At 40.4% G+C, this 13683-nt stretch overlaps 1 protein-coding gene across 4 annotated transcripts in view; it reads left to right on the top strand.

Moving 5' to 3' along the window:
* The first annotated feature begins 406 nt into the window (after window positions 1-406).
* ZMYND15 (Zinc finger MYND domain-containing protein 15) overlaps window positions 407-13683 on the top strand; it is a 41453-nt gene continuing 28176 nt past the window's right edge. Inside the window, exons 1-8 of one of the 4 annotated variants that reach the window (XM_051211035.1) lie at window positions 407-543; window positions 578-699; window positions 733-858; window positions 1804-1940; window positions 1984-2154; window positions 6143-6240; window positions 10123-10312; window positions 11523-11581. In XM_051211035.1, the coding sequence (XP_051071066.1) occupies window positions 542-543; window positions 578-699; window positions 733-858; window positions 1804-1940; window positions 1984-2007 (411 nt within the window). In that variant the 5' untranslated portion in view covers window positions 407-541 and the 3' untranslated portion in view covers window positions 2008-2154; window positions 6143-6240; window positions 10123-10312; window positions 11523-11581. Of the gene's footprint in view, window positions 700-732; window positions 859-1803; window positions 2155-5688; window positions 10313-11522; window positions 11582-13683 lie in introns of those variants that run through there. The other 3 variants (XM_051211033.1, XM_051211034.1, XM_051211032.1) reach the window with 3 other exon arrangements.

The raw sequence follows: 13683 nt of genomic DNA, 5'->3' as shown, positions 1-13683 counted from the left end.
CTACTATTTCAGTCCAGTCTTTTCTACTCAGTCTCACTGTGGTTTCACCTTTTATTATATATTCAGGAACATCTGCATCCTAGTTCTCGTTTGATTCATTTCTGAGTATGAAGACACGAATATGTAAATTCTATGGCACCTCCATCCACGATTCCATGTAGATCTCTTAGGAGTGCGAGTGGTAAGTTTCCTACTAATTTTATCCCTCATTTTCTTACTTCTGGAGAATAAGCTTTTGGGAATGAATCAGGCTTGTCCAGTCGTTGTCCCTGATAGCACTTCACCCCATGCTCAAAATAATTTCAGAGTACAATCTTCTGGAAACGAACATTCATTAATAGCTTTGGCTGTCCAATTAGTACCATCGCACTTGTTTTTATTTACGAATCGTGTCAGCTATTAGCTCAGTGTTCAATTAGAAGGTCAGATGAAATGGAGATAGTCGCGGTTGCCTGCTGCGTCTGCGGCAAAGAAATTCCAGAGGATCAGGCTTTATACTGGTACAGTTGCCGAAAGTTCCATCTACTTCAATTAGCTCTCAATGTAAAGCATTATTTTACTGCAGTGACAAGTGCAGGACTGCGGATTGGATATCTCCGGACAATCCAGATCACAGTCATCAGCAATGGTGTAGCAAAATGAAAGATTTTATGAACTTTGAACCCATTCTTCAGAAACTGCCTTTTACTTTTGCTCCCAGTAAGCTAAACAATTTGTAGTTAATACTACCAGTAACTACTGCTGCAGATTTTACGCAGTTTAAATTAGACGAGGTTCTCTCGCATTTCGGAGTAAATCGCCAAGGCCTCTGGAAATATGAGTTTTGTTCTAATTCACATCATTTCCAGATTTCTCCAGGTAATTTTATGGATCCAAATAAATTATATCATTCCCAACTATTAATGTGTTACCTCTTTATGTACTCTTCATCTATTGTTCTCATTGTGATATTTGTTGGTGTATTAACGTGGAAACCTCCATAACTGTCTGAGCGCATGGTTTCCTAGGTGGATTGAGATAGTGGAGAAATCAGGTTTCCAGATCTTCATCGGTTCGAAAAGCTTGACGGATCAATTTACTTGACTCAGGGCACTTAGAAGTCATTCACCATATCATCCTTTCTGTCTGATAAATATCAAATTCTAAAACAAAATTTGCACATTAGCTACAACTGATTTTGATACTTTTCGTTACTGTTTCCAAAACCACTCCATAGTTTTCGGGATTACTTAATTGCTAACATGTCCATTCATAGCGGTGGTTTTATCAGCCTACAGTCGCTTCGTTCTCATTTTTTTAGAATTATTTTTGATGAGACTATAGTTTATGGGTGAACCAATCCGGTATAGTATAAAAGGTTTCGGTTTTTAGCGCAAAATTCACTCGTCCATTTGGCTAAATAGAGTTTTGGCATCATAGCCAATGTAAGTTCGTGGTGAAAACTCTAAATCTAATTCCTAACATTGGCCATCAACTGTGAGTCATAATTTTGATTCATCACATTGGTTTATAACCCTCATTTGGTCCTAGTTATTAAGTGAACACTCAAGGTCACTCCAGCGTCGCACAGAGGTAGTCCATAAATTATAGTCTCATAATATTTTTGTTTCTTATCTGTTGCGTAGAAAAAAAGTAAGTTAGTTTTTGCTAGTTACAACGTAACACTTCCAGATTATGAGTCACACTTTCAAGGCATTTACACATGAGGATGCCAACATTGAGAATTTTCATACAAACCAGTGATTCCACGTTAAAAATAATGATACATACCTTACTCAATTTGCTTATTGATCGTTGTTTTAGGTGGTGATCTCCCACTTTTCTCAGATTTGTGGACTACCACCACCATGGATTCTGAAAAAATCTCACCGGTCACTCTGTCCTCGTCTTCATCTTATGAGGATGCTCTATTCCGGGCATTCGTGTCCCCGTCACTCGCTGTAATTATGAGTTTGTCTCCATTATATGACTCTCCTGCTCCAGATCTTCAAGATCCAAGCTTGGTGAATATAAATTTGCGTAATTGGCTTGACTACTACAAGTGGCGAGGCCTTTGCTCTCCGGATGAAGAAAGTATTTCTAATCCACTGGCCTTGCTACTTCACTGGCCTCTTACTCTTTATCATATTGTTGCTCACAAGCTTCCACAAATAAGTGAGTTTTCTTTTCAAGCTGCCAGTTTTATTCTATTTTTATATATAGTCATATATCCATTAACCAGTTGCTCCAAAATGGCAATAACATAATAAAGTACAGTAAGTCGTGCCATATCACTGGCCAGTTAAACTCTCCTAGCCCTAAATGGACGTGCTTTTAAAAATCAAGAATTACTTTATGGTGCTGTGAACTTTTGTTTCAGTAACGCATAGAGTCAGTGTTTCTTCCTGTTGAGGAGCCACTAGACAGGGTGATTTTAGTAGTTTTTTTCCTTACGTTTATCAAATCGACTGAATAATATGACGCCTAGGATATTAACTTTCATAAACATTTGAGGCATAATTGGAACAAAAGCTCCAGAAAAGTCAATCGGGCTCTATTTTGATCTACCAAATATATATTCTTCACCACAGTTCTATTTGGCAAAAACACTAATATGAATGAGTCTTGTAGATTCCTGACTGGTTTTTGTCAAACACAGTGTGTGCATGACTCTCAAGATTTCTTCTTACTCTAACTTTTATCATTTGTAGCCCATGAGTTCTGTTCGTTTACTCATCAAAGTGGCAGACCAAAGTATGACGACAGTCCATAAGCTTACTAGTCGTTACACTAATTTATGTACGTAGACACAAACTTCTGATTTTAAATCTGCGAGACGACTGTAATAAGTTGTTGGGGAATGACATGCCTAAAAAATAATCTCGGTATAGAATATACGTTCGTACTTTCTTACCCTTCTGTAGGTTTCAACTTTGTATTGTCCTTTGCCTAACTTCATTTGTTCTACCTATTTTTCTCAATATTTATTTTCAACCTGTTACTTTTTCTATCATTGATTCCCCATTTTCCTTCATCTTGGCGATCTCAACTCTATGTTGTAGCGGTTTGGTAGTTTGGGTTGATCCAACTGATCTTACGTTGACTATAACGCCTGATCGAAGCTGCTACCTTGACGCGGTGGTCGGGCTTGCCTATCGTGATGACCCAACCGAGCTATATTGGCTGGAACATATGTTCCTGCAGGTCGGTTGGTGAACGGTAAGACTAAAAGAAGCAACTCAAGGTCTGAGGGCGAAGTCGTACTGCTGACTGTAGAGGGGTGTGACAGCAGTAAGGTGTTTCCCTCGGACAACCAGCATGACAGCGATGCTGCCTTCCCACAAGGAGGGGTGGGGTTAGAAAAGGTCGACCCTAAAAATGTCACACCTCACCTTACCTCACGGATTTCCGTCTCCGGCGGTAAGGCCCTTTGAAGGACGGAGCTAACACGTCAAAAACCTCCCACGAAAAGGCCGTGCGCGACCGGCCTCAAGCAGTTGTCCCTTGGGCTCTGCGGTCACGCTCCCAGGTCGTCAAGACCAACACTAATCCAATTTCCTTTTCAGGTTCCTCAAGAAATACCCTTCCACGGTGTGGGCAGCCGGGAAGTGACATCAGCCCTCATACCCGTAACAGCACACGAGACCAAGTTGGTCACATTCAAATCCTTCCTACACCTCCTAATACCCCTCTTATCTCCCCGACTAACCCACCTCACGTCTCTTTATCACGTCGCACCGCTAGGGCAAACGATTCGAGTACGTGGAACGCCATTCCTGGTCTCCTGAAACCACGCTATAAACTATACATAGGAGCTTTTAACGTACGAACACTGTGCCAAATAGGACAGCAGGCTTCCTTAGCTAAAACTTCAGAATCTCGCGCCATCGATGTGTGCTGCGTCTCCGAAACGCGCATACAGGATCCAAGTAGCGTCATTCATTTGACCTCACCATGCCAAAATAAAGAACCGACTCGATTTACGCTTCGTGTATCTGGAAGCCCTGATTCTGCTTCCCGTGGCCTCGCCGGCGTAGGTATAGTATTGAGTCCTAGGGCAGAACTAGCTCTCTTAGAGTGGATCCCAGTAGACAGTCGTTTGTGCGCTGTCCGACTGAACGGAACAGTAAGAATCCGGAAAGATAGGGACACTCGTCGTTGCCTCTTCGTCGTCTCTGCCTATTCTCCCACTGACTGCAGCTCAGATGATGTAAAAGATGAGTTTTACAGAAAGCTTTCCGACATTCTCCGAAAAGCTAAGCGCTCTGATGTAGTAATAGTGGCCGGTGACTTTAATGCTCAATTAGGTAAACTAAGCGATAGGGAAAGACACCTAGGTGGATCTTATGGTGTCGTGGCTCAAAGAACAGATAATGGCGACCGTCTGTTGCAGCTATGCTCAGATAACCGCCTGTTCCTTGCAAATACTAACTTTAATCATAAGGAAAAACATCTTTTGACATGGCGACCCCTAATTCGTTCCAACGTTGGACCCAAATAGATCACATCGCTATCAGCCACCGATGGAGGGACTCGATAGAAGACTGTCGCTCATTCTGGAGCACATGCCTAGATTCAGATCATGCTCTAGTGCGAGCGCGTATATGCTTGCGTCTTACTGGACGTAGGAAAGACGCTGCAAGGAAACCTCTTAGGGGCCTACTTAATGATAGTCAAGCTAAGAGTATATTTCAGGAACAACTAGGAAAACAGTTAGGCAGCCATTTATGTGATGCCCACCCCGATGCAGCATGGAATGATATCCGAAAAGCTGTGGAAACAGCAGTGATATCTGCTAGTAAGGTAAACCAGAAGGTTAGGGAGCAACACTGGATCTCAACAGCATCTATCTCACTGATAGATGCTCGCAAGCTTATTCCACCTGGCTCTGAACATAATGAAGAGCGGAGTCAGCTTAAGCGCAAGCTGACAAGAAGTCTACGCAATGATCGCGAACAGTGGTGGGTAGCGAAAGCAAGAGAGATGGAAAAGGCAGCGGCAATAGGTAATAGCAGACAATTGTTCAGACTTGTTAAGGAAACCGGAATTAGGAACCCGACTGTTAGCGAAACACTCTCAGAGAAAGATGGACATATTATTCATTCTCAATCCAGGAGATTGGATCGATGGGCAGAACACTTTAGGGATCAGTTCAACTGGCCTTCAGCCACACTTCGGTTTCCCACGATCTCTAGTCAACCTGAATGGCAAGTTAATGTAGGTCCTCCGTCCCTTTACGAAGTTATCATGGGACCATCGAGTAAGTAACACAGTTGTTAGGAAACGGGTACTAGGTAAGGATGGCAAATCAATTGACGAAGTAGTGAAACTTCATCAGTTGAGATGGCTGGGACACGTGTTACGTATGCCGAACGACCGACTGCCTCGACGTGCGATGTTCAGTGGTATAGGAGTAGGTTGGAAGAAAGCTAGGGGCGGCCAAACCAAAACATGGCACAAGTCCATGAAGTCACTGACAAGTGAACTGAGTCATGTTGGTAGGTGTAGACTACCTGGTTGGGGACCGCGAGATGATAGCAACCGATGGTTAGAGACCCTGAATGACATGGCTCAAAATCGTTTGCAATGGCGCAGGTGCATCCACTCTCTGTGTTCTCCCAAATTCTAATCTTCTGAATTCTTCATGTCCCTTTTTTCCTCTTTCCAAATTTATTTCACTGGATTATACTCTTTAAATAACATCTCCAAACCCTAATCTTCCCGATTACTGCTTATACTCTTATTACCTCGACCACTACGGGATTTGAATTACAACTGCATCTCTGTGCTAATGTGGTGTGACAACTCGAACTGATGTACGTACGTACGAAGTTCTACGTTGTTACTGACTGACTGACTGACTATAACGTATCGAGCTCGCAGTCCTAATCTGAATTTTCACAACGTGGAGTCATGTTGGTTTCTACGTTGTTGAATGTGTCCGTTCGGCTTTCTAACACTCCTTTGCAAATGTATGTTCAACTTAAAACGTTTTACAGTATAAGCTGATAACTCGTCAAAAATAAGTATTGTCTTCTGTGTTCAGACGAATATCCAACATTTTTATGCTTTGGCATAATTGTTGTACTTCTTACTGTAAAGTTATGAGTAATTTATTGATGTGTTTTCATGTCATTTTTCGTTCTTCCTTCCTTTTTCCTAGTAGACCCCTTCTGTATCCCAAAAATTTTGATAAATCGGAAACTTATCATACATGTGATTGGAGTTGAAAAAGAACTCTCTCTTTTGCCAGTATTCAAAGTATGCTGAAGTGATCATTCCATAATTTTGATAATAATATTAGTCTTAACTGGATACGTAGGTTTAACAGTTCTCTTAGTGCATTTCTCTAAAGTTGTATTATTTCATTAGCGATTAATAAACAAGCGTTTTACTCTAGCACTATTTAAGATACATTGTTTTGGATCATAATTTGCTCACTGAATATGCGTTTATGTACTCGACTTTCAGCCGTATGGTACATGTTCAATCGTAGCTAAGTAGATAGGTTGTTTTTTAAATGCATAAACAATGAGTATTGAAGATGACTTCATTTTCTTTTTCTGTTATTCCTTAAAATTGTTTTGTATGTCCAAAAGGATGTGCCTCTGTCCAAATAGATCCTATCACGAATTGTATCTTTTTTTAGTTTCACAGCTTTGAACACAGTACGCTTGCATATCTTCATATAAATAAAAAGAATCTGAAAATTAAGTGCTAACCGAACAAACAAATATTTACGACAGCAGATACGAGTAAACAGTATTATTTTCAAATTTATCTTTATCAGTCTTCACTCTAATACTCAATAATATTAATGTGTTTGTATAGAGATATTAGACCAATCATGGCGGTTTATGAGTTAACGATAACAGAGGAGTGGATCATATGACTAAACACAATAATTGGGTCATTAAACCCTATCCGCCCAAGAAGGTAAGGTCATTGCAAATTTCCTATGAATATAGACACTAAAGTTGCTAGTTCAGATCCCTATGGCTCCCACTACATGTAAGTCAGTCAGTCAGTCAGCTACAACGTAGGACCAGACACATATGCGTCGGTCCAAGTTGCCACACCTCATTAGCACAACAAGATGAACACCAAATTCATATAGTTACTTCAATGGCAATAATATATAAAAGGGAGGTTTGGAAACCTATGTGCCTTCAACAAACTGGTCATAGGCGGCACCATATTTCCACACAAACACATACACAAAACCACATGGACTCCACCAGATCACACTACACAGAACCAAATCGACCATATCTGCATTATCAAAAAGTTCGGGAGGACGATGGAGGATGTGAGAACCAAGAGAGGAGCTGATATAGCATCAGATCATCACTTGCTGATCACCAAGATGAAATTGAAACTCAAGAAGCACTGCATAGCGAGGCGGACAACATCACAGATGTTCAAAGCGGTCTTTCTTCAGGATACTGACAAACTCAACAAATTCAAGATAGTCCTCAGCAACAAGTTCCAGGCCTTTCATGATATACTCAACGGAGAACAAACTACTATGGAGAGCAGCTGGAAGGGGATCAAAGAGGCAATCACTTCAACATGTTATGAGGTTCTGGGCCACAATAAGCCCCATCACAAGGGATGGATCACTGTTGACACACTGGATAAGATTCAAGAAAGAAGGAACAAGAAGGCAGCAATCAATACCAGTCGAACAAGAGCAGAAAAGCCAAGGCACAAGCTAAATACACGGAAGTAAACAAACAAGTGAAGAGGAGCATCAGAACCGACAAACGTAAATATGTGGAAGAACTAGCAATGACGGCGGAATAGGCTGCAAGAGAAGGGAACATGAGACAATTGTATGACACGACAAAGAAACTCTCTGGAAATCGCCGCAAACCAGAATGGCCAGTGAAAAGGAAGGAAGGCGAGGTAATCACCAACATTGAGGAACAGCGAAACAGGTGGGTAGAACACTTCAAAGAACTCTTGAATCGACTAGCCCCACTGAACCCACCCAACATCGAAGCAGCACCCACGGACCTCCCAATCAATGTTGGCCCACCAACAATTGAAGAGATAAGCATGGCCATCAGGCAAATCAAGAGTGGCAAAGCAGCAGGACCAGACAACATTCCAGCACGGGGACTGAAAGCAGACGTAGCGGCAACTGCAAGGATACTCCACATTCTCTTCAATAAGATTTGGGATGAAGAACAAGTACCAAAAGACTGGAAAGAAGGACTCCTGATCAAAATACCAAAGAAAGGCGATCTCAGCAACTGTGATAATTACAGGGGCATCACTGTTCTCTCAATACCGGGAAAAGTCTTCGACAGGGTATTGTTAAACAGGATGAAGGACTACGTAGACGCCCAACTTCGTGACCAACAGGCAGGATTCCGTAAGGATATATCGTGTACAGACCAAATCGCAACTCTATGGATCATTGTGGAACAATCAGTTGAATGGAATTCATCACTCTACCTCAACTTCATTGACTACGAAAAAGCATTTGATAACGTGGACAGAACAACACTATGGAAGCTTCTTCGACACTACGGCATGCCTCAGAAGATAGTCAATATCATACAGAACTCATATGATGGATTACACTGCAAAATTGTGCATGGAGGACAGTTGACAAAGTCGTTCGAAGTGAAGACCGGTGTCAGACAAGGTTGCTTACTCTCACCCTTTCTCTTTCTTGTGGTGATCGACTGGATTATGAAGACGTCAACATCTGAAGGGAAGCACGGGATACAGTGGACATCTAGGATGCAGTTGGATGATCTAGACTTCGCAGATGATCTGACCCTTCTATCCCAAACGCAACAACAAGTGCAGGAGAAAACGACCAGTGTAGCAGCAGCCTCAGCAGCAGTAGGTCTCAATATACACAAAGGGAAAAGCAGGATTCTCCGATACAACACAGAATGCACCAATCCAATCAAAATTGACGGAGACGATTTGGAAGATGTAAAAACCTTTACGTATTTGGGCAGCATCATTAATGAACAGGGTGGATCTGATGCAGATGTGAAGGCGCAGATCGGCAAAGCATGAGCAGCATATTTACAACTGAGGAACATCTGGAACTCAAAGCAACTGTCAACTAACACCAAAGTCAGGACTTTCAATACAAATGTCAAGACAGTTCTACTTGGAGAACTATGAAAGCCATCATCCAGAAAATACAGGTCCCAGAGGAAGAAGTGGATAGGACACACATTGAGGAAAGAACCCAGCTGCGTCACAAGACAAGCTCTCACATGGAATCCTCAAGGCCAAAGGAAAAGAGGAAGACCGAAGAACACATTACGCCGGGAAATGGAGATAGACATGAGAAAAATGAACAAGAATTGGATGGAATTAGAAAAGAAGGCCCAGGACAGAGTGGGTTGGAGAAAGCTGGTCAGCGGTCTATGCTCCATTAGGAGTAACAGGCGTAAGTAAAGTAAGTAAGAGATTTCATGTAAGGATATGATACAGGGAGAAAGAATTAGTTCGTAGAAAGAAAGGCATACAGTAATTTTAATCTCACCATTTGAGGGCAGATATGGAGATGAAATCGAACACCATAAAAAAGCAGAATGTATTACGTTGAGTGATATGATCCTATCTACTACCTCATGTTTTTATTATTTCAATAATTTATATTTTCTTGAGTCTTATCTTGAGTGCCTAATCTTTCTTATTACCATTATTACTGTTACCAATTCTACTATTATGGAATTTGTCCTGACAGTTTCATCTTTATGTGATAAAGAAGTGTGGTAATTTAAACAGATGTATATATTTTCCAGGTTTAAGAGTGTTTGGCTGATTGATCGCTATCGACCAAATGTGATAGAATGGAGTTGTGTATTTTTGTTATACCCTTTCCCAATAACGAAGGGAGGTGTTCATAAGCTGATTTGCTAAGTTGTCTTGTTGTTTGCCCGGTATTACTTTCTTCACAAGAGCTGCTAAATTCGTAAATGTCTATTGATGTGACAAAACTAGGTAACTTATCCTCCAAAGATTTAAAAACATTTGTACTGACACCGCAGAAAACGAAGCACCACTAAAAGAGTATACATTAGTTACATTTTTTTCATTATCATTAAATAAATCATAAAAATGCCATTCTTACCACATTTGAGCAAATTATGTTTTTGAAAACAGGAACTGGATCATTTGTTCAAACCACAACTCAGAATCTATATCTATTTCATTGGTAGGCATTTTGATGTTGCAGCAGATAGAGTTGTTTATCATCTTTCGTCACGATTGTCCGTAAGTGTTTGGAGTGGATTATATCATGAATTTTTGCATACTCAAAAACCAACAAGTGAACTGCCTGATTTAATTATTGGTAAGTAATGTATGTAAAGCAAAGGTGAACTTATTTTGCAAACTGAACATTTCTAACGATATTTCTAAGGGTCGTTACCATTAGAATTGTATATTTGTTGAGTTTTTCAGTTCATAATAATTTTTGGGTATATTTGAAAATATCCCTTTTATTAATCTTAAACTACCCTATAAATAATATGAAGAACCGACTGTTATCTAGATGTCTTTAATCTATGCATTAAAAAATGGATATTTATTCCACTCTAAATTACTCGATAACTTTTCAAATATTTATATATTTATTTAATTTCCATAAGTAAGGCACTGATGACATACATGATATATTCGTGCTCTAATAATCGTTCAGAATTTGTGTATTTAAGCTGTTAAGGGATCAAATCAATTCCGTAGTTTCCTGTAGTAAACTTATGTATATTTCCTGACGCATACTTAACTTAAGAAATAACATGTAGAATGTTTATTTTGAATTGCCTATTTTTAAGACTTCATCTAATACCTTAAGTTTGTTCGTATTACTTAACTTCCAATACAAACGGTTAGAGAATACTCTGGTGAGTACCTATAAGTTACTTGCTATATGATTTTTGATAAAACTTCCTGTCCAGTTCTCAGCACAAATCAATGATAATTACTACTGAAAAAAATGCTTTTACTTCAACGCTTATTCAGAAAAATCCTATTCACAGTCATTTGATAACATTCGTCACGCATCAAAATGGACACAGCTTCGTGTAGAAGTGAACGGGATCATATCTTTTATTCTAACTAAAGCGTTTCTAAGAGTGTTAGTTGTCTTATAGAAAGCTTTGATTTTGTATATTTTCAATATCCGTTGTAACTCTTCTGTTTTACCTTATCGTTAAGATAAAACCATAGTAACAATCCAAGATCTTTCATTAGGATTGTTATTTACAGACGGATAGTTTTATTTTAACCAATATTCTTAAGAAAATTATCGAAACGTAGGATGTGTATTATATTCTCTTTCCTTTAATTTGTCTTCTTAAGTAATGATCCTGATTGCTCTTCTGAAGAGATTCAGGGTTAGGGAAATATTCGCACTTAATGAATGTGCAGAGTTAAAATCAATATACCAATTTGAATGGGGATTTATTCGGTCTTATTTTTGATTGCACAATCAGTTAAATCTTCCAAAGTTTTACAATTACGTTAACCTTTAGTTTCAAGGCTAGCTGTTTTGTTTTCAGGTTTCAATGCTGGTCTCGCTGCCTATCCAACTTGGCCACTCACACTGTCTTCCATCGCTGTAAGTTTACGCAAATTTGTTTGTCGTATTTTTATTAGTGTTCTGGTCTCCTGTGAACTTATAATAAAATGCGTGTTCGAATTGTGATGTTAAGCTAATAATCGGTCTTAACGTTTCCGTAAACTAGGTATTTATTTATTTATTTGAACACAAATATTGGTACAAAGGGGCACCAAATACATATGTGCCCCACAATAACAATGAGAATGTGAAGAGAGAGAATGTAAAGTGCGTATAAAAAAGGCGAATAACGAACAGAAATTAGTGTATGAAAGTGAGATAATAATAATGGGAATCTCAGTTCAGTTGGCAAAGGTACAACCAGAAAGAACACTTCCAGTTAAAGAAGTTACGTCCATTTTTTATGAAGAAAATAAAAGAAAGTTATAAAAGAACGCCACTGGCTTCTGTTCTGAGCCATATCTGATGACATAAATAAAAATAATATATTTGTAATATTTGGTTATTTATTCTCTGAAGAAGTGGCTTACACTAAGTCACGAAACATCAGAAAATCTAATTTTCTACTTATTGGGATATTACAAATATATTATTTTTATTTATAACAATCAACCCAATGCTCGATTTATTCGAAATTATCAAATCAAACCTTGGTAATGATACCTACATATCTGATGACGTTGCATCATCTCTAGGACTCCGACCAGGGAGTCGTGATGGACCAACAGAAGCTAGTCTTGTGCAGCTCTCTTTCATACCATGACACGGTGTCATACACTAACCACCTTCGCTTTTTCCAACCAGTTCCAGCGTCGGCAATTAATACACAACGTGGAATTCTCTGGGACGACATTCGTAGAACATGTCCAAGCCACCGAAGTCGATGTTTCAAGATGGTGACACCAATTGCATTATCATCTCTGTGCCCGAACACACGATGCCGAACCTCTGTATTACTAACATGGTGTTGCCACTGGATGTCAGCAATCCTTAGGAGACAACGATGATTAAACACAGAATCATCTAATATCCTCAACTCGGAGAGACCAGGTTTCACAAGCATAGAGCAGAACTGCTCTCACCAACGCGTTGTAGATCCGACCTTTTACATCCAGACTAACATCACGAAGGCGCCAAAGATGGCCCAGATTGGCATAAGCCTCTCCGGCTTTCACTACACGTGAATTGATCTCATCATTCACGCCACCACCAGCAATTATGCAGCTACCCAGATACACGAACTTCTCGATTATTTCTATCTGCTCACCATCCAGGGTGAGTACAGGATTGGAATCCTGCCAGTCTTGTAGAAGTACTTTGCACTTCGAAGGTGCAAAGCACATACCGTACCTACGGACACTGATTGCCAACTGATTAAGTGCGGATTGCATGCCTTGGGTATTATCACACAGTAAGACAATATCGTCCGCATACTCAAGGTCGAGAAGTCTTTCTCCAGACAACAGATCCGCACCACCATTACTTACATTCATCAGAGCTGTTTCCACAATGTCATCGATCGCAAAGTTGAAGAGGAATGGTGAGATTGTGCAACCCTGCCTAACCCCACCGCTGGAATGGAACAATGGAGGGAGGTAGTTGTATGCCCTCACTCTGCCTGAGGTGTTAGTATATAGGGCTTTTAGGATGTTAACAAACTTCTCAGGCCGTTGTTGATATCTTGACGTGGTGGTCGGGCTTGCCTATCGTGATGACCCAACCGAGCTATACCGGCTGGAACAACCGTTCCTCTAGGTCCTACCATGTCAGACAGGTCGGTTGAAGAGCGGTAAGACTAAAAGCAACAAACCCAAGGTCCGAAGGCGAAGTCGTACTGCTGACTGTACAGAGGTGTGACAGCAGTAAGGTGTTCTCTTCAGACAACCAGCATGACAGCGATGCTGCCTTCTCACAAGGAGGGGTGGTGTTAGAAAAGATCGACCCTAAAAACACACACCTCGCCTTATCCCACGATATCCGTCTCCGGCGGTAAGGTCTCAACAAGTACGGAGCTAACACATAAAAAGGCCGTGTGTGACCGACCTCAAGCAGTTGTCCCTTGGGCACTGCGGTCACGCTCTCAGGTCACTAAGACCACCTCTAATCTAATTTCCTTTTCAGGTACCTCCAGAACAACCCTT

This window comes from Schistosoma haematobium, chromosome ZW (genome assembly GCF_000699445.3).
Source record: "Schistosoma haematobium chromosome ZW, whole genome shotgun sequence".
NCBI classification, from domain to species: Eukaryota; Metazoa; Platyhelminthes; class Trematoda; order Strigeidida; family Schistosomatidae; genus Schistosoma; species Schistosoma haematobium.
Note: the sequence above shows the minus strand (reverse complement) of the source record. Positions and strands in the feature narration are given on the sequence as shown.